Consider the following 24,061-nt stretch of genomic DNA (forward strand, 5'->3'; position numbering starts at 1 on the left):
TTTTTGATAAGTATATTTTTCTTTTTTAAGTGTCATTTTTCAGAAATATTTTGTTCCTTTTGAATTTTTATTTTCAAAATTCAAAATAGTATTAATTATTATTTAGTCAAAATATTTATAGTTATCCATTGCATCAAGAAAAATAAGTTGAATAAAATTATAATAAATAGTTAAATATATTATTAAAAAAGATAAATTATTGCATCACAAATAACAGTTTAATAATATTTTTGTGTAAATAATTTTAAAATCATAGTTACAAAAGAATAGAGATAATAATAATTAGAAGTATTATGATAAAAAAGATAATTTAATAAATTAAATTTTTTTATCAACTTTTTTATGTTTTTTTATTTAGTCAATGAAGGTATATCAGCATTAATAAGGACTTTTCCTTTTAAAAACATTAATAAGGATATTTTTGTAAAAAAACATTATTAGGGATAAAATTATGGTCAAGTTCATTAGGAGAAAACATTCAAATGCACAATACTGAAAAGAAATAAAATATACATCTCCTGAAAAATTGGTTCTGCCTTTATCCATCAAAGTTTGTTAAATCATATATGATTAAATGATATTTCTCAACAAAACTTTTTTTTGCTTAAAATTACTCATTTAGACAACACAAAAACTGTTTTTTATTTTTATTTTTTTAGTATGTAAATGTGAGAAAATTGAACTTCTATAAATCAATGAAAGTAAATAATGACTTTTTTTTTAACCATAACTAGGTTCTAAATGACAACTTGACTTTGAATTAAATTTTGTCCTATTAGTTTTTTTGACTACCCTATTTATGTCTAAAAATGTTTATTTAAATTACTTAAAATAAAAGGATGAAAAAAAATTGTATGATTTAATGTCTATTATTATTATTATTACTATTATTATATGGTTCTTTAACTTAATTTTATATAATAATTTAAAATTTTATAAATCAATAATTTATTTAATTTTATGATAATTTAATCATTTATATTTTAAAAAATTAATAATTATTTTGAAATTATAAGTGAATACATAAGTTGTGGTTTAATGAGAGTGTAAAAATAGTTTATAATGTAAATGAAAGTGTAATTTAAATGTATGTTGTAAAAAAAAACGATTTGTTGAGTTGAATAGTAGTATGAATTGAAATACCAACGACAAAACGGCTGGATTTCATTGATAGAGCGAGGAGCAGTTGTGAAAATTCTCTCAACTCGTTTTCAGTTTCAGTCTTTTCTTTCTCTTCCATCACAATTCACAAACAACAACAACTTTTAATTTCAATTTCAATTTCAATTTCAATTTCAATTATAAAAAATATTCTTCTTACATGCTGCACTCACCATGGCGGGTGCACACTCTTCTTCTCACAGAACCACTTCTTCCCGTCTCCTCCTTCTTCTAACCGTCCTTCCTCTCACCCTCGCCGCCTTCGCTTTCCTCCTCCAATGGCGTGGCGGCCTCACCGACCCTCTCACCCGCTGGTCTCCCGATCAAAATCCCTTCCCCGGTATGTCTGGCCCCAACAATCTCCAACAACAACCACACCGTCCCCCTTCCGATTGTACCAATCTTATGCCTCACTCCTATTCCCCTTCCTTCCCTTACTTCCGTGATTGGAAACTCGATTACTCTTCCGGTAACACCACATCTATCTATCTATCTTTTTCGTTTCGCCTTTCGTTAATTCCTAATTCTATACCCTTCGATCTACCCTCGATTTTAATATTCTTAAACCCTTGCTTTATTCTATTCCTGATTTCCATCCTTCTTATCTTATCCATCAACTGTCGAATTGTCAATTTCCATGTCTCCTTGTGATTCTCTTTTCATTAATCATGTTTCAATTTTATATTTTTATTTATTTATTTATTATGTGCTAGATATCTATTACCACCAGTACTTCCGCTGGTTTGGAGCAGACACTACCATGGATCTTTTATCATAAAGTTATGGGAGTTTCAAGTTTTTATCTTTTCGTTGAAGGGAAGGCTGCATCGCCTAATGTATCTATAGTTTTAGAAAGCATTCCGGTCAGTACACTCCATTTCTATGCGAAATGCTTTATCTAACAATTCTGTTTTAGTTACTTATATGATTAGTTATTAGTATTGCCATTGCCCATGTTTTGATCCTTGATTAAAATTACTTTTTTGTTCAGGGGGTGAAAGTTATACATAGAACACGAGAATTAGAGGAGCAACAAGCTAAAAGGTATTGCTTTTTCTTTTTTTTTTTTTTTTTTTCAATTCAAAAGTTTTTTCCCTTTGTTTTGAGCAAGTGACTGTTTTTACATTGGTAGCCGTGCCTTCAATTATGATGCTTGAAAACAAACTTCTAAAACACGGTTTTGAAAATTTTCTGTAAATTTGAATAAACAATGTTGAGTTTGACACGTATACTGGATCTGGTTTGGTTTACTATTCAGATTGTTTCTTGTTTGTTAATACAGATCTTTGGCAGAGGTTGTGTTTGAATTGTCTAATGGTTAACTGTGTTAGTGTCACACATGGAGAGCAATGATTCTTACATTTTTTACTGTTCAGATTCTAACTTGTTTTACCTAAATCTAAATGCAGTGTTAACTAAGGGCCTATCTGGACATGATCACATTCAAATAAATATGTGATCAAACTCTAGTCTCATAAGATTTCCTATCTTAGTTCATGTAAATAAGAATTTGTGTACTTGTGAAATTTTCATTCCTTTTTAGTTTTTTTTTTTTGTTATGAAAACCAGCTTTGAGTTGTTGAACCTTTTTATTTTATTAGAATTAGATCCATAGCTAAAACTAAATTGGTCAATTGATTATTTGACATTAGATCGAAGTTGGTTGGTCTAACAATCTTTCACATGAGACTATTATGAATCTTCTTACCCATTCATTATTTTTCTTTCCTTTTCCTAAATATTCGTTTATCTTTGCTATTCCTACCTTCAATGATTTACATATTAATCTTATGAAAGTGAGCCTTGGACCTTAGAGAAGTGGTAAATTTTCTGCTTTGTAATTGGTTGTCAGGGGTTTTATTTGGGAAAAAGGCCTCACAATGGTGGGAGCCAAGTATTGTGAACTGCTCTCTTTTATATTTAATGATAAATAATAAATTGGGATATAATCTGTGCATGTTAAGTGATGTACTAAACACCTCATTAGGTTAGTTTGATGTATAAAATCCATTCTTGGGATTTTGTTTTACAGCTTAAGATATAGAACTTGGTAGTTTTTTTATAATTTAAATATTCACTCATATGGAGATACAAGATTTATTTATTATGTGCTAAATTTTTTGTTACCTCCGCTTAATGCTGCAAAGTATCTATAGGTTGATTAACCCCTTATTTGCACTTTGCATTTTCTTATGAACCAGCCGTATATGGAACGAAACTTGGTTGGCAAACTTCTTCTACAAACCATGTAACTATGAGTTGTTTGTGAAGCAATCTTTGAACATGGAAATGGCAATTGTCATGGCAAGGGTATGGATTGTGATTTCTTTTATTGATTACTATAATAATATACTAGCTTACATCTTTTTAGATTGATTTATCTGGCCAAGATCTTAAATAATATTGGTCTTTACAATGTTCTTTTACTCAGGATTCTGGCATGGATTGGATCATCCACCTGGACACTGATGAACTGATACATCCAGCAGGAACTCAGGAATACTCCATGAGACAGTTGTTATCTGATGTGCCTGGAAATGTTGACATGGTTATTTTTCCAAATTATGTGAGTTCGGGAGTTTTATTTAGATCCAGAAGTCACTACCATTCAATATAGCTAGTTGATATTACTGTGCTTTTGTTGCCTCTTTGATATTCATTGATAATGCTGGAATGTTATTTGCTTCAGGAAAGCAGTGTTGAGCGAGATGATATCACCGAGCCTTTCAGTGAGGTATTTACTTAAATAGCTATTTTAGTTTTCAAACAGCTAATTTAACTAAGGCTGTTTGAAACTAATTATACATTTAGTGTCTGTTTGTGACTTATTTTCTTTGTGAGGCCTATTGATTGTTGGCTGTTGACTTTGTTGTGTCATATATTTTGTTCGGAAAAATAAAAATATATACTGAAAGATGAACACGGGTTACTGAATTTGTTTAAAGGCTATCTCTTCAAGAAATGAGATAATCAAAATTTTTGCACACATTTTATATTGACATATGATAGCATACCTGCATAGGCATTCACACTCGAGTTCTGTATATTTCTACAATGAACCTTTTAATAAGCAATGTATGTAGTTCAGAAACAAAGTATTTTTTTATGTGTTGTTTAGTACTTCTGCTTCATTACAAGAACCTTCTTATAATGTCTATGGAAATCTGAAGAGAGACGAAGTGGATGTTAGCTTGTTAGTGTGATTCAGCCTTTCAAAGACAAATAAGTCATTGGAATATATACTAATAAAAAATATATAAAACATAAACCAATCCACTTCAACTACATTTTCATGTGACTTTCTTGGTTTTTGGTTGGATAAAGCTATAGTCATTGGTGAAAGCCATTATTGGTTGTGTTGTTCCTATTTTTTTCCTTTTGGAAACCAAGTATGTCCCATAACATATTTAACTTACAATGCTGTCATAGGTTTCAATGTTCAAGAAGAACTATGACCACCTTCCAAAGGATATATATTTTGGAAATTACAAAGAAGCAACTCGTGGTAATCCAAACTATTTTCTCACATATGGAAATGGGAAATCAGCTGCTAGGATTCAGGATCATCTCCGTCCTAATGGTGCACATAGATGGCACAACTATATGAAGACACCTAAGTATGTTGAATCTGCACATTGTGAATTCATGAGCATGCATCTGTTAATTATGCATGTGTGCATATTTACAACAATATTAATTTATACTTTATAGTTAAGGGGGATATTACTGAATCTATATTTGTCAAAACTGTGATTCCCCTTAGTATTTTAGGCAGTTTTATATTTATTGTATTTCTGTAACAGTTTTATATTTATTGTACTTCTGTAACAGTTGTATCTTGCTATTATTAGGTTTATGTATTTAGGATCAATCCCATAATGACAGGGATCTGTTTTCCCTGGCTCATGTATATATATAGGTCCAGTGACCTCATAATAAAATATGAAAAGAATATTATTCCTTCTAAATTTAAGATGGTATCAGAGCTCCTGATCCTTGGGAGCCTCTGACCGTGCCTGTAAACCCTAAGTTGCAGCCTTCATTGCTGCGCCACCTTTAAGCATTATTGCAGCCTTCATTGCAGCGCAACCCTCCGTGCCTGTAAACCCTAAGTTGCAGCCTTCATTGCTGCGCTACCTTTAAGCATTGTTGCAGCCTTCATTGCAGCGCAACCCTCCGTGCCTGTAAACCCTAAGTTGCAGCCTTCATTGCTGCGCCACCTTTAAGCATTGTTGCAGCCTTCATTGCAGCGCAACCCTCCGTGCCTGTAAACCCTAAGTTGCAGCCTTCATTGCTGCGCTACCTTTAAGCATTGTTGCAGCCTTCATTGCAGCGCAACCCTCCGTGCCTGTAAACCCTAAGTTGCAGCCTTCATTGCTGCGCTACCTTTAAGCATTGTTGCAGCCTTCATTGCAGCGCAACCCTCCGTGCCTGTAAACCCTAAGTTGCAGCCTTCATTGCTGCGCTACCTTTAAGCATTGTTGCAGCCTTCATTGCAGCGCAACCCTCCGTGCCTGTAAACCCTAAGTTGCAGCCTTCATTGCTGCGCCACCTTTAAGCATTGTTGCAGCCTTCATTGCAGCGCAACCCTCCGTGCCTGTAAACCCTAAGTTGCAGCCTTCATTGCTGCGCTACCTTTAAGCATTGTTGCAGCCTTCATTGCAGCGCAACCCTCCGTGCCTGTAAACCCTAAGTTGCAGCCTTCATTGCTGCGCTACCTTTAAGCATTGTTGCAGCCTTCATTGCAGCGCAACCCTCCGTGCCTGTAAACCCTAAGTTGCAGCCTTCATTGCTGCGCTACCTTTAAGCATTGTTGCAGCCTTCATTGCAGCGCAACCCTCCGTGCCTGTAAACCCTAAGTTGCAGCCTTCATTGCTGCGCCACCTTTAAGCATTGTTGCAGCCTTCATTGCAGCGCAACCCTCCGTGCCTGTAAACCCTAAGTTGCAGCCTTCATTGCTGCGCTACCTTTAAGCATTGTTGCAGCCTTCATTGCAGCGCAACCCTCCGTGCCTGTAAACCCTAAGTTGCAGCCTTCATTGCTGCGCTACCTTTAAGCATTGTTGCAGCCTTCATTGCAGCGCAACCCTCCGTGCCTGTAAACCCTAAGTTGCAGCCTTCATTGCTGCGCTACCTTTAAGCATTGTTGCAGCCTTCATTGCAGCGCAACCCTCCGTGCCTGTAAACCCTAAGTTGCAGCCTTCATTGCTGCGCCACCTTTAAGCATTGTTGCAGCCTTCATTGCAGCGCAACCCTCCGTGCCTGTAAACCCTAAGTTGCAGCCTTCATTGCTGCGCTACCTTTAAGCATTGTTGCAGCCTTCATTGCAGCGCAACCCTCCGTGCCTGTAAACCCTAAGTTGCAGCCTTCATTGCTGCGCTACCTTTAAGCATTGTTGCAGCCTTCATTGCAGCGCAACCCTCCGTGCCTGTAAACCCTAAGTTGCAGCCTTCATTGCTGCGCTACCTTTAAGCATTGTTGCAGCCTTCATTGCAGCGCAACCCTCCGTGCCTGTAAACCCTAAGTTGCAGCCTTCATTGCTGCGCCACCTTTAAGCATTGTTGCAGCCTTCATTGCAGCGCAACCCTCCGTGCCTGTAAACCCTAAGTTGCAGCCTTCATTGCTGCGCTACCTTTAAGCATTGTTGCAGCCTTCATTGCAGCGCAACCCTCCGTGCCTGTAAACCCTAAGTTGCAGCCTTCATTGCTGCGCTACCTTTAAGCATTGTTGCAGCCTTCATTGCAGCGCAACCCTCCGTGCCTGTAAACCCTAAGTTGCAGCCTTCATTGCTGCGCTACCTTTAAGCATTGTTGCAGCCTTCATTGCAGCGCAACCCTCCGTGCCTGTAAACCCTAAGTTGCAGCCTTCATTGCTGCGCCACCTTTAAGCATTGTTGCAGCCTTCATTGCAGCGCAACCCTCCGTGCCTGTAAACCCTAAGTTGCAGCCTTCATTGCTGCGCTACCTTTAAGCATTGTTGCAGCCTTCATTGCAGCGCAACCCTCCGTGCCTGTAAACCCTAAGTTGCAGCCTTCATTGCTGCGCTACCTTTAAGCATTGTTGCAGCCTTCATTGCAGCGCAACCCTCCGTGCCTGTAAACCCTAAGTTGCAGCCTTCATTGCTGCGCTACCTTTAAGCATTGTTGCAGCCTTCATTGCAGCGCAACCCTCCGTGCCTGTAAACCCTAAGTTGCAGCCTTCATTGCTGCGCCACCTTTAAGCATTGTTGCAGCCTTCATTGCAGCGCAACCCTCCGTGCCTGTAAACCCTAAGTTGCAGCCTTCATTGCTGCGCTACCTTTAAGCATTGTTGCAGCCTTCATTGCAGCGCAACCCTCCGTGCCTGTAAACCCTAAGTTGCAGCCTTCATTGCTGCGCTACCTTTAAGCATTGTTGCAGCCTTCATTGCAGCGCAACCCTCCGTGCCTGTAAACCCTAAGTTGCAGCCTTCATTGCTGCGCTACCTTTAAGCATTGTTGCAGCCTTCATTGCAGCGCAACCCTCCGTGCCTGTAAACCCTAAGTTGCAGCCTTCATTGCTGCGCCACCTTTAAGCATTGTTGCAGCCTTCATTGCAGCGCAACCCTCCGTGCCTGTAAACCCTAAGTTGCAGCCTTCATTGCTGCGCTACCTTTAAGCATTGTTGCAGCCTTCATTGCAGCGCAACCCTCCGTGCCTGTAAACCCTAAGTTGCAGCCTTCATTGCTGCGCTACCTTTAAGCATTGTTGCAGCCTTCATTGCAGCGCAACCCTCCGTGCCTGTAAACCCTAAGTTGCAGCCTTCATTGCTGCGCTACCTTTAAGCATTGTTGCAGCCTTCATTGCAGCGCAACCCTCCGTGCCTGTAAACCCTAAGTTGCAGCCTTCATTGCTGCGCCACCTTTAAGCATTGTTGCAGCCTTCATTGCAGCGCAACCCTCCGTGCCTGTAAACCCTAAGTTGCAGCCTTCATTGCTGCGCTACCTTTAAGCATTGTTGCAGCCTTCATTGCAGCGCAACCCTCCGTGCCTGTAAACCCTAAGTTGCAGCCTTCATTGCTGCGCTACCTTTAAGCATTGTTGCAGCCTTCATTGCAGCGCAACCCTCCGTGCCTGTAAACCCTAAGTTGCAGCCTTCATTGCTGCGCTACCTTTAAGCATTGTTGCAGCCTTCATTGCAGCGCAACCCTCCGTGCCTGTAAACCCTAAGTTGCAGCCTTCATTGCTGCGCCACCTTTAAGCATTGTTGCAGCCTTCATTGCAGCGCAACCCTCCGTGCCTGTAAACCCTAAGTTGCAGCCTTCATTGCTGCGCTACCTTTAAGCATTGTTGCAGCCTTCATTGCAGCGCAACCCTCCGTGCCTGTAAACCCTAAGTTGCAGCCTTCATTGCTGCGCTACCTTTAAGCATTGTTGCAGCCTTCATTGCAGCGCAACCCTCCGTGCCTGTAAACCCTAAGTTGCAGCCTTCATTGCTGCGCTACCTTTAAGCATTGTTGCAGCCTTCATTGCAGCGCAACCCTCCGTGCCTGTAAACCCTAAGTTGCAGCCTTCATTGCTGCGCCACCTTTAAGCATTGTTGCAGCCTTCATTGCAGCGCAACCCTCCGTGCCTGTAAACCCTAAGTTGCAGCCTTCATTGCTGCGCTACCTTTAAGCATTGTTGCAGCCTTCATTGCAGCGCAACCCTCCGTGCCTGTAAACCCTAAGTTGCAGCCTTCATTGCTGCGCTACCTTTAAGCATTGTTGCAGCCTTCATTGCAGCGCAACCCTCCGTGCCTGTAAACCCTAAGTTGCAGCCTTCATTGCTGCGCTACCTTTAAGCATTGTTGCAGCCTTCATTGCAGCGCAACCCTCCGTGCCTGTAAACCCTAAGTTGCAGCCTTCATTGCTGCGCCACCTTTAAGCATTGTTGCAGCCTTCATTGCAGCGCAACCCTCCGTGCCTGTAAACCCTAAGTTGCAGCCTTCATTGCTGCGCTACCTTTAAGCATTGTTGCAGCCTTCATTGCAGCGCAACCCTCCGTGCCTGTAAACCCTAAGTTGCAGCCTTCATTGCTGCGCTACCTTTAAGCATTGTTGCAGCCTTCATTGCAGCGCAACCCTCCGTGCCTGTAAACCCTAAGTTGCAGCCTTCATTGCTGCGCTACCTTTAAGCATTGTTGCAGCCTTCATTGCAGCGCAACCCTCCGTGCCTGTAAACCCTAAGTTGCAGCCTTCATTGCTGCGCCACCTTTAAGCATTGTTGCAGCCTTCATTGCAGCGCAACCCTCCGTGCCTGTAAACCCTAAGTTGCAGCCTTCATTGCTGCGCTACCTTTAAGCATTGTTGCAGCCTTCATTGCAGCGCAACCCTCCGTGCCTGTAAACCCTAAGTTGCAGCCTTCATTGCTGCGCTACCTTTAAGCATTGTTGCAGCCTTCATTGCAGCGCAACCCTCCGTGCCTGTAAACCCTAAGTTGCAGCCTTCATTGCTGCGCTACCTTTAAGCATTGTTGCAGCCTTCATTGCAGCGCAACCCTCCGTGCCTGTAAACCCTAAGTTGCAGCCTTCATTGCTGCGCCACCTTTAAGCATTGTTGCAGCCTTCATTGCAGCGCAACCCTCCGTGCCTGTAAACCCTAAGTTGCAGCCTTCATTGCTGCGCTACCTTTAAGCATTGTTGCAGCCTTCATTGCAGCGCAACCCTCCGTGCCTGTAAACCCTAAGTTGCAGCCTTCATTGCTGCGCTACCTTTAAGCATTGTTGCAGCCTTCATTGCAGCGCAACCCTCCGTGCCTGTAAACCCTAAGTTGCAGCCTTCATTGCTGCGCTACCTTTAAGCATTGTTGCAGCCTTCATTGCAGCGCAACCCTCCGTGCCTGTAAACCCTAAGTTGCAGCCTTCATTGCTGCGCCACCTTTAAGCATTGTTGCAGCCTTCATTGCAGCGCAACCCTCCGTGCCTGTAAACCCTAAGTTGCAGCCTTCATTGCTGCGCTACCTTTAAGCATTGTTGCAGCCTTCATTGCAGCGCAACCCTCCGTGCCTGTAAACCCTAAGTTGCAGCCTTCATTGCTGCGCTACCTTTAAGCATTGTTGCAGCCTTCATTGCAGCGCAACCCTCCGTGCCTGTAAACCCTAAGTTGCAGCCTTCATTGCTGCGCTACCTTTAAGCATTGTTGCAGCCTTCATTGCAGCGCAACCCTCCGTGCCTGTAAACCCTTCCTTGGTGGAAATCTAGTAACTTGGAAGAGCAAAAAACAAAGTGTAGTAGCTAGATCGAGTGCTGAAGCAGAATTTCGAGCAATGGCCCACGGAATATGTGAACTTCTATGGCTAAAGATTATATTGGAAGACTTGAAGATAAGGTGGAATGAACCTATGAGGTTATATTGTGACAATAAATCTGCAATTAGTATAGCCCACAACCCGGTGCAACATGATAGAACTAAACATATAGAGGTTGACAGACACTTTATCAAGGAAAAACTAGACAGTGGCATGATTTGCACACCATATGTATCCACTCAGAATCAACTTGCAGACATACTCACCAAGGGGCTGAACTGCATTAACTTTGAAGGAATTATATCCAAGCTGGGAATGGAAAACACCTATTCACCAGCTTGAGGGGGAGTGTCAAAACTGTGATTCCCCTTAGTATTTTAGGCAGTTTTATATTTATTGTATTTCTGTAACAGTTTTATATTTATTGTACTTCTGTAACAGTTGTATCTTGCTATTATTAGGTTTATGTATTTAGGATCAATCCCATAATGACAGGGATCTGTTTTCCCTGGCTCATGTATATATATAGGTCCAGTGACCTCATAATAAAATATGAAAAGAATATTATTCCTTCTAAATTTAAGAATATTCTATATGTATTTTTGAGTTTATGAATATGCTTGCTTAGTTAACCTAGGCTAACCATCAGAAATTTATGGGTTTGTTGGTTTCATATCATGCAAGTGAACATATGGTTTTTGACATGTTTTCTGCTAATTGATGACACTTGATCTTATATTGAATGGTTTTTCCAATTATTTGGCAGTTTATTCTTTCTTGAGCAGGCTTGTCTTTTCTTTTTAGTTGTGGTGTGGACATTTTAAGTCATAGTAACTTTCTGGTTTAATTTAGTTCCAACTCATTTTAAGTAAAATGTATAAATCCATATTATTAATATTGTAGAATGTGTTTTTCTGTCCATATTTTGCACTAATCTGTATACCTTTAACAGTGAGATCAAGCTGGAAGAAGCTGCTGTTCTGCATTACACTTACACCAAATTTTCTGATTTGACTTCAAGACGTGATCGGTGTGGCTGCAAACCTACAAAAGAAGATGTAAAAAGATGTTTCATGTTGGACTTTGACAGAGCTGTAAGTAATTGGAATTATGATTAGTTGTTTCCTGGTTTACTAGTTCAATTGTTAAACACCATTGCCTCTTTTTGTCTTGATAGCTAACCTAAAGTGGTGTTTTTCAATGAGTTTTTGTTTTTTACTTTCTAGCATATTGGGCGGTGATGTACATTTTGGGTTTGTTTGTTGGGTGGGGTGGGGGGCAGGGGATTTTTTACATTGCACCCATGTATTTATATTTATAGCCTGACAACTTTGTTCTGTATCTGATGTAGGCATTCATAATTGCTTCAACTGCAACTGAGGAAGAAATGCTTCAATGGTAAGTTCAGGAGTATGAAAATAATTTTCAAACTTTTTACTAACACTAATGATGATTTTTTCCTGGGAGGAGATTGAAATAAGCAGTTAAACTTTTTTTTCATATATGTCAGTAATTGGCAGTGTCATTGGTCCATACAGTCACAGTCTACTTCTGTATGAAATTATTTACTTTCTTTCTTATGTGAAATTATTTGGTGGATTTGGCTCCCCAAATAAATTTTGTGTTGGAACTAGTTGTTACTCATTGGATAAATATCTTACAATATAAATAGAAAATAATATTAGATACATAGATGAAGACAATATTTTAAAATGAAACAAGATTTTGTTGTCAAACATTAATAACAGCCTTCTTGTCTTTTTTTTATTTACTGCCTGGCAAAAATCAAATTCAATTTGTCTTCAAGTTGGTTTTTATTTTTATTTTATTTCATTTAGGTATCGCGAACACATTGTGTGGACTGACAAAACACTAAACATGAAACTTATGAGGAAGGGCATTTTAACTCGCATTTATGCTCCCATGGTTAGTTCATTTGCCTCAAATTTGCTTTCTGGTTTCTCTCCAAGCAATTTATGCTGTAACCTGACATAGTTATTAGAGAACCTCCTAACTTTTCCTCCAAAAAATTGCCTTTGCAGGTCATTATTCAAAGTTTGAGGGAATCTGGTGTTTTTAGCTCTTTGATTGCAAAAGCTGCTCAGACAACTATATCAAAAGACAATTTTTTAAAATCTGTTGAGAGTAGCAATTCAACTAGGAATTCTAGATCAGAAATGTTATCTTCAAGAAAAATTGATGCTGGTGGAGTATCCCAAGCAATTGCAAGAAGAATCTTGGAGGTTATAGATGATTCAATTCCCTCTGCAATCCCACCATTATCTCCACCCAACCATGACGACGATGATGCTGACTTCATTACGTCTTAGTTTTTGACTGACTCCTTGCCATAATCAGAAATTATTTTGAACATGGGTTTGATACTTAAATTCTGGAGAGAAAAAAATTCAAGAAAGCATTGACAGAAGCACTTCATATGGGGATTTTTCCCGATATTACCCGAGCGCTTATGTAAATTACAGGTATAGAATGTAGGCTTAGTATAGGAATCATACAGAGCAGACTTCTCTATCTGTTCATCATTCTTTTCCTATTTCTTTCGGGCAGATTGGCTGCGATCGAAATGGAAATTAGTGCCCTATTCTATTTTTGTTCACATACAATGAGAGAGGCGTATTATACAGGTTGAGATTATCTCCCTTGGTTGGAAGGAGAAATGATTTATACATGAAAATGCTGTTTTGCCAGTTTTTGCCGGCATTGGAACTGACTTCATTACTTTAGTGCCCTTGCATCCAAAGGGAAGTGAAAGAGTTTGTAGAATTTATGTCAGTGTCTTCAACGTCAATGCGATTTAAGAAAGTGTGTTGCTGACATTCTTCAAAAATATTTCTCACCCAACTAAAATCAACAAATTTTGTTTTAGTTGCTAGAAATTTCCCCCCCTATTGTGGTCCTTTCTATATTTGAAATATTCTCCAATTAGTCAACACATTAATGGATATTTACTCAAAGGGAAAATGCTGTTTTGCCAGTTTTTGCCGGCATTGGAACTGACTTCATTACTTTAGTGCCCTTGCATCCAAAGGGAAGTGAAAGAGTTTTTAGAATTTATGTCAGTGTCTTCAATGTCAATGCGATTTAAGAAAGTGTGTTGCTGACATTCTTCAAAAATATTTCTGACCCAACTAAAATCAACAAATTTTGTTTTAGTTGCTAGAAATTTTCCCCCTATTGTGGTCCTTTCTATATTTGAAATATTCTCCAATTAGTCAACACATTAATGGATATTTACTCAATTCTTGTATAAGGTTTAGTGAGTAATGCCCACGCCTAAATATAATTGTCTACTTTTTTATTGGTTGAAATATTAAGGAAAGTATAATAAAGGAAAGACACAAGGGATAAACTTTTGTCACCGTCAAATTCAAATCGGAAATATACTCAAAAACAAACAACAAATTTGTGTTGTCTGAAAAATATAGTACCGCACAAAAAAGTACACAGTTCTTTCCGTCAAGAAGTATAATTCCAAAACTATAGAATGCTTTTTTTAGAAATGTAGTAGTGAGTATATATAGTTGTTTTCAAGACACAATGAAGAACTATGGCGTAGAAAGCTAAAATATTGCAATATATTCACAATGGATAGATGCATCTAGTTTCGTATAACATCTGGTACATGGATGAGATCAAATCTACCAAACTAATACATGCCAAAATCTTATCCAACAAAACAATAGTAAATATACTACGATTAATGCTGTTGTTTTCTAACCTTAAAGTTATTGAATATTGATTTAGAAGAAAACCTCTTAATATTGAGTATAAGATTAAGATCAAACAGATTATTTGCTTTCTTGAGACAAATTGACTTCACATCTTGATCAATCATTAGCTCTAATACTTTGAGACTAGGAGCAACAAAATCAATATATTCAAAACCTTCACAGCAGACTCAAACTTAGCTTCTTTTATTCAAATATATGTCATTCCATTCCAGATACTTTAAGGAGCTGAATGAACTTATTAGCAGCGCGGGAGGAATAATATCTTCCAATGAATACAAACAACAAAGCTATGAGATATATTTGTACGACACTTACAAGAAGAAAAAACACAACTTTCAATTGTAAATATTGGATTGGAGCATCAAACGAAATTTAAAATTGCTTCTCTTTCAAATATACAATAAAAGAGTAAGATACAATCTTTAATATATCAAACCACGAGGCTAGACTAGATAGAAGGGGCGTTAAAAACAATAAAATATACATCTGAACAAACCCACATGTCAACAGAATATTATGCTCTTCTCTGTTTCATATCATATCTACCAAACGAACATATGTACCAGAATCCTATTATCCAACCGAACAATAATAAAACACTAAGATTAGTGATGTGGTTTTCTAACCTTTTTGTCATCAAACCATGATCCCATAGAAAACCTCTGAATTTTTGGCAAACTTTTTATCAAACCAGATACCTTCGTCCTGATTAATCTTGAGTATAAGATCAATCAAATTGTTTACTTTCTTGAGACAAATTGACTTCATATCTTGATTACATTGTAGGGATAAGACTTCGAGAGTAGGAGCAGAAAAATCAAAATATTCAAAACAATCGCATAATGAAATGTTGAGCTCTTCAAGTAACGGACAAGCAGAAATAAAACTCTGAAATGCACTTGACTCGAATCTAACATCTTCTAAGTGAAGACTAAGCAATCTTTGAAAGCCACAGAAATGAGGCAGAATTGACAAGTTAAATCCACCAAATTTAAAGCAAGTCAATTCCTTACAAAAGAATACACGATACAGCATTTGTTCAGGAACTGCTTGTAAGTTGACAAGCTCAAGATATTTAATCTCCCTCCTTGACAAAAACAGAATCCACATATTGAGGTATTCCATTGTGACCTTGAAATTGGAACCCTGATCAAATTAAAAGAGTAAACTTATGTACCGGCCCATTGTGGAGCATAAGAAGATTGGTGAAAATTTAAGACATTTCAAAGCCACGGTGTTGGAGATACTCGAACCTATCACAAAAAGATCCATCAAAGACAAGTTGTTGGACTAACATCCACATATACCTCCATTTCTTTGACAAAATACTAGTCCTAATTAGGTCTCGGATGCTCAAGTGTTGTAGAATGCCATCAATCACGTTACTTGGTAAGTTACTGATTCGATCGATGTGATCATCTTCATTGGCCTTCTTGTTGAAGCGAATAATCATAAGGGAACTACAAAAATTAAAGCATTCAATAATGGAATGGGATTATTGTAAAGTACATATTAAGTAACATTTATTGTGTTTTCAGTGCCTAATTAATTTGAGTGTCCTAATCTACTAAAATCAAAGTTATGAATCCCTAATTAATTATATCATAATGAGTGCTGCCAAAAGTAAATGAAAGAGTTTTCATGAAGGCTTACGATTAGTTGAGAGTGATACGGTTCGACGGCGATAGCTGCTGGCGTGGTTTGTGTTTCTTCAAAGTTCAAAGTTTAAGTTGAAATTGAAATTATCACACTTTTTCATAACTAAGAAGTGCTTTTTTGCTAGTAGAGTTACGCACTTTTTTGCTAATAGTAGTTATTTTCAGAAACAAGGGTTAAATGATTCTCTTTTTGTTCTTTCTCGCGCCTACTTACATGCCTAGTCCACCCTTGAATTTAACAAACTTTTCATAATAAATAAAATATTAATTGTCCGCAAGTCGGTTTGATTGAATCTGATGTCTAAACCAATCAAAAGTATATGGTTTGATTTGGTTCGGATTTACATGTTTTTTGGATAAAATCCAAACCGAAGTATTACGGGTTAGTTTAGGTTAGATTGATTGGATTACAATATAAAATAATTATATCTATAACATTAGATCAAAATTTCAAAACTTACCATTATCAAAAGATTATATAGATAAAACTCACCCAATATATTACACAACATTATATTTCATTAAAAAAAATATGTAATAAAGAGATGATCAATTTGGGTAATTGGACACGCAGGTCTGATATTTTATACCTGTTATTCAAATTGTAACTGTTTGGGTTTGATTGGGTCGATTCGGATTTAGACCCATTCAAGCTCAACTCAAATTGCACAATTTGGTTCGAATTCCGGTTTGGTTTAGTTTGATTTGGTTTTGTCTTTGCAGGTGCACACCCTCAATATATATACATTTATTTGAGAGCAAACTAATTTAAGGGCTTTAAGATAATGAATTTTATCTCCCCTAATCTATTGGGTTGTTTGAACAATTTAATATAGACAACTTTCAAATGAAACAATTTCACTTCAATTGAATGCATCAAGGAACAAAGATCATCAAGGACACAAGAATGAAACAATTTAGCTTCATTTAAAATGCAATTGCTCTTCTCATATTCCATCTATATAATATACCCAAACCTCTCATTACTGCAGGCATATTTCATCTATATAAGCACCAATAGACAATAAAGCCATGTGATGAATATAACAAAATTGAAAAAGCCATAATTCTTATGATGTAATATCACATTATATTACCACCTATATAACAAAACTTATATCCTCAGCTACTTTCACAAAACTGAGACCCTTTAGCAGCTTCATAGGAATCCTTTCTTGCAGTCCAAGGCATTTGGTCTTCATTTACCTTGCACTAGGAGTAGCTACTTTGTCCACATAAGCAAAATTTCCCCTTCTTCCTCCTCCTCCTCTATTATTATTTCTTCTTCTTCCTCTATTCATCCGATACTCGTTACCATTATGATATTCAGGTGTCTTAGACCATGACATGTTTTCTCGCCTTCCGTTATATCCATCCCATGTTCCCCAATTTCCATTCCCACCATTTCTTTCTTGAAACTTGTTGTGCAAGCCACCGCCATATTGCTCCCACTCATTCCATCCCCGATAATCGTTCCGACTATTTTGCCATCCGTATTCTTTTGCTGGTTCAACAGGAGGAGCAAAATACTTTTCCCAAGAGTTTGTTTCATTATTTTCATGTTGGTTCGATTCCCATCCATCGGCCGCATAATTTGGTTCATAAGGCTTTGTGACTTCTTCTTTTTCTTCTTCGTCCCCCCATCCAGTAGGTCCCCATCCGGGACCCGAATAAGACTGGTTCAAGATGAGAGAACTACCGAGAATCACAACCTCTTCGCCTTTTTCTTCCGAGCTGGAGACCTGTGCCTCTCTTTCCAAGTCAAGAAAAAGCTCGGGGTCAACACTTGCGTCCCAATCTACATCGTCGAGGTACATGTTGGGATCAGGCAATGGTATGTCGAAGGGAAAGCCGTTAATCTCAGCCCAAAACCTGTTTTTTGCATTGTCAAATGCCTCCTTGACAGCAGAGTCATCCCACTTTATCACATTGTCATGCAGATACATATACCTCTTGCCTTCTAATAGCTTTCCCCATGGAACTGAACCAATTGTAGCACAAAACTTCTTTTCCCACAAAGGCACTGTTGGATGCCTATAATCTGTGAAACAAAAGGAATAACACAATCAGTTGATGATTAAACATTTCAATTATCAATCCTTTAGAAGCGTTTTCGACTTTACCCTCATTCCAGTATGTGTAGATCATACTTTCTCATAATAATACCAAGCAAATAGTACTACTGACCTAACATGGCAAAAGGGCGAAAACACATGCAAAACTCGTGGAGAAGAATAATACTTCTTTATTGAATGGCCAAATCTAGACAACTTTAGTTCAAAACTTAAAACAAACCGAATTTTTACGTAGCAGAAGGTATCAAAGATCAACCATTAAGCTTTCCTATTCAATTATTGAATGACGTAACGATATTTTAAATATGCCTCCAAAAGGTTTCATGAATAGATACATAGACAGTTTTAGTTTAAAACACGACATAAAAGTTAGTATAAAGAAGAATGTCGTTAAACTAAAACAGGAAATTTATAAACTTTGCATTACTCTATTTCAACTCATTGGTGTCACACATCATTGGACGATCTGAGTTTAAACAATAGATACCTACTTGAAAATTTCCAAAATTTAGACATTTTTGGATCAAATACAACCAAAATCAAAATAGTTGCATGTACAAAAGATAGACTAATGAAAGGAAATTATGCATATCCATGTAAGCTTCAGCAATTTAATGAGGTTAGGGTTTGGTTTACAATGGGCCTGCCAAAAGATTCAATTTCTAGATATTCAATTAGAAAAAGCACAACCATAATCAACGTGAATTCAAAACACAGCAACACAAACTGAAATTATTAAAGAACATTATCTGCACATTATCCAATACAGACAGAAACTTAGTTATCTATCACTCCTGTCCATTTCAATAATTGAACGACGTAGGGACCGACCAACCTGATGAACTTGCAAATCACCAACAACAAGAAATTACAACCTAACAACCTACCAACCATAGAAATGACAGCATTTCATATCCTTAGTGACACTCCCTTCAATTATTGAACATGTTGGTTACTTTTGTTGACAAAGAAATGGAACCTTGGCCCTCCATCATAATTTACAACCTTGAGCCACACACACACAAACTCAAACAACTAAAGTAGCTTCAAGCTCTAAGCCTCTTCTCACAAAAGTGGTAGGGTTTTCTTAATGAGACCATCAAACCAAAACCCATCTTAAGCAAAAATAAAATAAAATTCCAAAAAACATCTAACTAAGTGCATGTTTTGATTGAAAGTAAGAATGTCACAATCACATGGAGCCACCGCGATTTTGCCAAACACTGTACTTTGGAGCCTTTACAAAATCACGGGGCCACCGTGAGTTTGCCTCATCCAAACCTACACTAAAGCTAGTTCTAGAAACCTATGATTAGCACAAAATGAGTAATACAACCCAACTACCAAGACACAAAAACAAAAGCAAAATTACTCAATCAAAACGAGCCAATAAAAAAATATATAAAAATAAGAGAACCCCAATTGAACACATTCAAAAGCAGCGTGAGTGATCATAATCAAAGGTTTTAAATTGCAACATCATATCAAAGTTTTTTTTATGTCTCCACAAGACAATCGTGCCATCATCAAGCAGTATGTGAATTGTGACAGCAATTAATCACAATATCAAGAATTGCAACAGAACATCACTTTCAAAAACCTTGATCTTGATATGTTTCTCAAAAGTCAAAACAAATTAAAAGGAATTTGACATAGAACTTAAAGAGTAATCCATGCAAAAGTGAAGAATTAAAAAATAAAAAAAAAACAAAGCAAAGAAAGAGAAAATTAGGAAACTAACCGAAAGGTGGTTTTCCGTTATAACAAGATGATGAGGATCGCCAGTGACCCAGTTGATGATGATGATGAGTGACCCCTTGTTGTTTTCTCCAATTAGCCATTTCCAGAGCCAAAAGAGGTAATTGGAAAACTTTTATCGAAGAGAGAATTGAAGAAAAAATTAGCAAACTTTGGGAAAATGGATAAACAGACAGAGTTTTCAGAAAGAGGGGTAAATATTATTGTGTCTTATTATGGAAGAAGAAGATGATGATGATGATTTGGTGAGCAAAGAAGACAGAAGAAGCGTTCCGAGGTTGGTTCCACAAGATAGATAGAAAGATATATATCCTTTACCTTTGTACTTGTCTCTCTATTTATACCACATGTTCTTTTACTTTTCTTTTTCTTTTGTCTTTTGCTTTTTTTTTTTTTTTCGTTTCATTCACATTACTCTTTTTCCTAATCAATCATTTTATCCTTTTTCTTTTTCTTTTTTTTCAGAAATATTTATAATGCAGTTTATTATACATGATGACTTTCTTTTTTATTTTCTTTTTTATTCAAAATTATTGACAGAGTTGTTATAAAATAAGAGGGAATTATTAAAGTAAAATTGAAAAACTATGATTGTTGTTAGAAATAGTTTCTATTTTTTTATTAAATATATTTTATTTAATTTTATTAATATAATTTAATTTTTTTAATTTTTTATTTATTAAATTAATAATTAATTATTTATTATAAAAAAATAATATGTAGAACGGAGAACTTTAAATAAAAAGAACATATAAAACAAAAATATATATGAATACATTATCCGAAATTTTTTATTAATAAACAATAAAAAAAAAATATTAATAAACAATACTAAATATACTTCGTTAAATTATCTTACTTTACTTCACTTCACTTTAATGCATGACATAAAAAAGTAAACAGTTTTTTTTTTTATATAGTATAAGACTTTTTTACACAATTATATATATATTCAATTATAATTATAAAACAAAAATTATAAAATATTTTTGGATGTATATTGTCAATACAGTGTCAAGAGTTAAAAGTTTTCCGTCATCACTAAATCATAATCATTTATATCATGTAAAAAACTTTTAAGTCTTAACTATGAATTAATTTTACTTTTAAAAGTTTTATGTCATTGTCAAATCATAATTATTTAAGTAGTTTTTTATATAATTAAAATTAAATATTTTAAATAATTCAATAATTATAAATAATTGACAATATAAAAAAATTATATTTATATAAATTCAATCATAGTTGAATTTTCAATAAATTTTCTATTAGTAATTTAGTTTTTAAATATGTTTTTTTAAGTAAGTGTAATCTTTTTTATATCCTTTTAAGTTTAGTTTTTTAAATTACTAACAAAAGATTTTCATCATAGATATTTATATAATTTCAATACATTAGACATTAGAATAATACTTTCTCCAACATTAATGTTTTGATTTATAATTTTAAAACATTACATTTATATTTTAATATATATTTAAAATTTTAAAAAAATTAAAATAATAACATGAAACATAATTATAAAACATTTCAACCCCACTTAATTTTTTTTAATAGATTTTTTAAATTATAAAAAAGAAAAATAAGTAGGAGCATTTTCCTCATTTCCTCTCCAAAAGCTCCAACCCAAAAATACTATTAAAACTAAAATGATTCTTTACTATAACTTTTATTTAATTTGTTTTTTATACAATTTTTATTTAATTTAACTTTTTATAAAATATTTTTTATTTAATTTATTATATCATGTATACTATATATAATATTATATACATTTTTATTTGTTTTGTTTCTTTATAATCAGTCCTTTCTTAGTATTTTTTTTCTATGGAAACAAAATCTTCATCGTCAAATAAAATATAGATTTTTCTTTATGTTATTTCTTTGTTTTTAGTTGTCTGCAAAATTTTCTTCATTAAGAAAGTATTTAAATTGTGCATTTATTTTTTATTAATTTTTTAACAATATTTTAAGATTCTTTGAATGGACATATTTAATGCTTATTCTATATTTTTATTTATTTTCATTAAGATTATTAATTAAGTATGATATTATAATATAATTTACTGTTCCTTCTTATTTATTTAACCAATATCTTTGGTAACTTTATTTCCACATTTCTTTTTAAAATTCTAATTTTAAAATCTAGGACTAAATTTTAAAATATGTCGACTACTTTCATATTTCCTAATCTAAGTCATAGTTGAAAAGACTATGTTATATAAAAGGGAAAAAAAAAACTAGGAATAAAGTAAAAGATAATTTCTCAATAAAAAAAAAGTTAAATAAGTTTTAGTTTTCATAAAAAAATTATTAAAAATTAATTTTTATAAATAAAATATATATTTCGTTCTTATAAAACTATCTTTGAAATAGTTTTAGCTTATGTTGTAGCAAAATATATTTAATTCTTTTTTAATTCTTTAATTTTTTAATAACTTTTACAAGAATGTTTAGAATATTATAAAGAAATTGTACATAAACATCTATAATTGTTTTACTTGAGATGAATTATACATAAATTTTTTAAATTCTAATAACTCAAGATAAAATTAACGAAAATATAGACTTCAAAAATAAATTTTAGGATCACTTTTTTTAAAAGATCACTAAATAAATTTTAAAATATTGTAAACACGTTCACAAAATATCATTCAAAAACATACCTTGATATTTTAATAGGGGCTAAAATTGTTTGCAGAATAATTTTATAAAAACTAAAAAATATAATTTTTTATACATAATAAAAGTAAAAATGTTGAATTTTATAAGAATTAAAAACTTATTTAAAAGTAAAATGATACGTTTTATCAAAAACAAAGTAATATGATATTTTATATCATTTCATTTGACAAATATTATATTAAAATATTCCAAAAAAATGTTATATTAAAAATAAATACATTAAATATTTCAAACAATATAAATAGTATATATTTCCATTAAAAAAATACAGACAGCTAATTTAAGATGGCTTGATTGGAAAAATATAGTTATTATTCTAATTTTATTCTTTTTAATTAAATAATATATTTGCTTCAAAGAAATTAAATAATATAATATAATGTAATTTTTTCTTTCGATATATTTTCATAAATAGTTTTGTAAAACTTTCTATTATAAAAATCTAAGATTAATTTTTTATCCGAATATTTCAAAAACATGATAAGATATAAATTATGAATAATGTTATTAGAATATAAAAATTAATATAAAATGAGATATAAATATAATACCGTATAAAATATACTAAGGTCGTAATTTGTTTTTCAAAAAATATTATAGATGTGTCTTATTTTTTATCAAGTTTTGTGTTCCAATAACATTACGTACAAGTTATTATAGTTAATCTCAATTCACGAACCAATAAAATTCGATAAATTAATTCATATAAATCTTATATTTTATGTCTATTTAGTTAAATTTTTATGTTTAATATAATTCGAGTTAAAAACCAGCTAAATAAAATACGAAAAATATTTTATTTATTTATAATATTTAATTAAAAAATAATATTCACTTAGATATATAGTAAAATATATAAATATAAATTAAAAAATAACAAAATATGGTATTAAATTTAAAAATATGACAATACTCCCCACCTCTACCACCGACTAGTCAATGAAAATTCGCATCCATTATTATTTTTTATCGGATGTGAAATTTAATTCTTCGTCTCCGTCTTCGATAAGGTTTGAGTTTCCACCCTCACATATTTATGTATACAAAATAATAAATTTAACAGTTATATTTATTATAATTAATATAATAAAATTATTATTATTATTATTATTATGTAATAAAATTTAAAAATATTAAAATAATATTTTCTATAACAATATTATTAACTGGATAAATTTGGATACAAGTGCAGTAAATATCAACGTCTTAAATCCATCTTTGTTTTCAAATTTTAATTTCGAATAAAATCTACATTTATACAATTAAAGTGATTTTTTTCTAATCGAATCAAGACGGTTCAGATAAATACTTATAGATACTGGCTGTGTTGTTATAGTATTTCAATTAAAAATGAATTAAGAGTACTGAAAACAACAACTTCTTTTCAATTTAATTTAATAAAGTCGTAACTACTTCTTTTCAATCTAGTAGTATCTAGTGATTGCATCAGATCTGCTATAAATGTGTGGCACTAGATTATTTTATTTAACAAGGGGTCAAACTAAAAGAAAACAAAAAGTATCCAAATTTAAAAAATGTTAAGAAAAAACTATCAAATTTATATCAACTAATATAGTAAGAGAGAAAAAAATCATGAATTATGTAAAAAAATATTATCTCATGAATTATGTAAAAAAATATTATCTATTTAAGAAGAAAATTTGAATTTAGCAAAAAGTATTTACTATTTGATTGATTTTAATGTGAACATGAGATAAGTAAAATGACTATAAG

General features: G+C 34.3%; 3 protein-coding genes across 3 annotated transcripts; 1 reads left to right on the top strand and 2 right to left on the bottom strand.

Moving 5' to 3' along the window:
* Positions 1-1,186: 1,186 nt before the first annotated feature.
* On the top strand, positions 1,187-13,120 carry LOC101490783 (glycosyltransferase-like At2g41451). Its single transcript, XM_004493388.4, has 11 exons — positions 1,187-1,661; positions 1,892-2,024; positions 2,153-2,205; positions 3,363-3,471; positions 3,593-3,727; positions 3,851-3,895; positions 4,591-4,778; positions 11,352-11,493; positions 11,751-11,797; positions 12,238-12,325; positions 12,442-13,120. The coding sequence occupies exons 1-11, from the start codon at positions 1,336-1,338 to the stop codon at positions 12,727-12,729; spliced, it is 1,554 nt and encodes a 517-aa protein (XP_004493445.1). The 5' UTR covers positions 1,187-1,335; the 3' UTR covers positions 12,730-13,120.
* A 1,667-nt stretch (positions 13,121-14,787) lies between these two features.
* Positions 14,788-15,276, bottom strand: LOC101490369 (F-box/FBD/LRR-repeat protein At1g13570-like). Its single transcript, XM_012713826.3, has one exon. The coding sequence runs from the start codon at positions 15,274-15,276 to the stop codon at positions 14,788-14,790; it is 489 nt and encodes a 162-aa protein (XP_012569280.1).
* Positions 15,277-16,717: 1,441 nt separating this feature from the next.
* On the bottom strand, positions 16,718-19,955 carry LOC101491112 (uncharacterized). The gene is made up of 2 exons (XM_004493389.4): positions 19,626-19,955; positions 16,718-17,850 (listed from the first exon to the last, which is right to left on the bottom strand). The coding sequence occupies exons 1-2, from the start codon at positions 19,723-19,725 to the stop codon at positions 17,012-17,014; spliced, it is 939 nt and encodes a 312-aa protein (XP_004493446.1). The 5' UTR covers positions 19,726-19,955; the 3' UTR covers positions 16,718-17,011.
* Positions 19,956-24,061: the final 4,106 nt, after the last annotated feature.

This window comes from Cicer arietinum, chromosome 3, assembly GCF_000331145.2.
Source record: "Cicer arietinum cultivar CDC Frontier isolate Library 1 chromosome 3, Cicar.CDCFrontier_v2.0, whole genome shotgun sequence".
In the NCBI taxonomy this organism is placed as follows: domain Eukaryota; kingdom Viridiplantae; phylum Streptophyta; class Magnoliopsida; order Fabales; family Fabaceae; genus Cicer; species Cicer arietinum.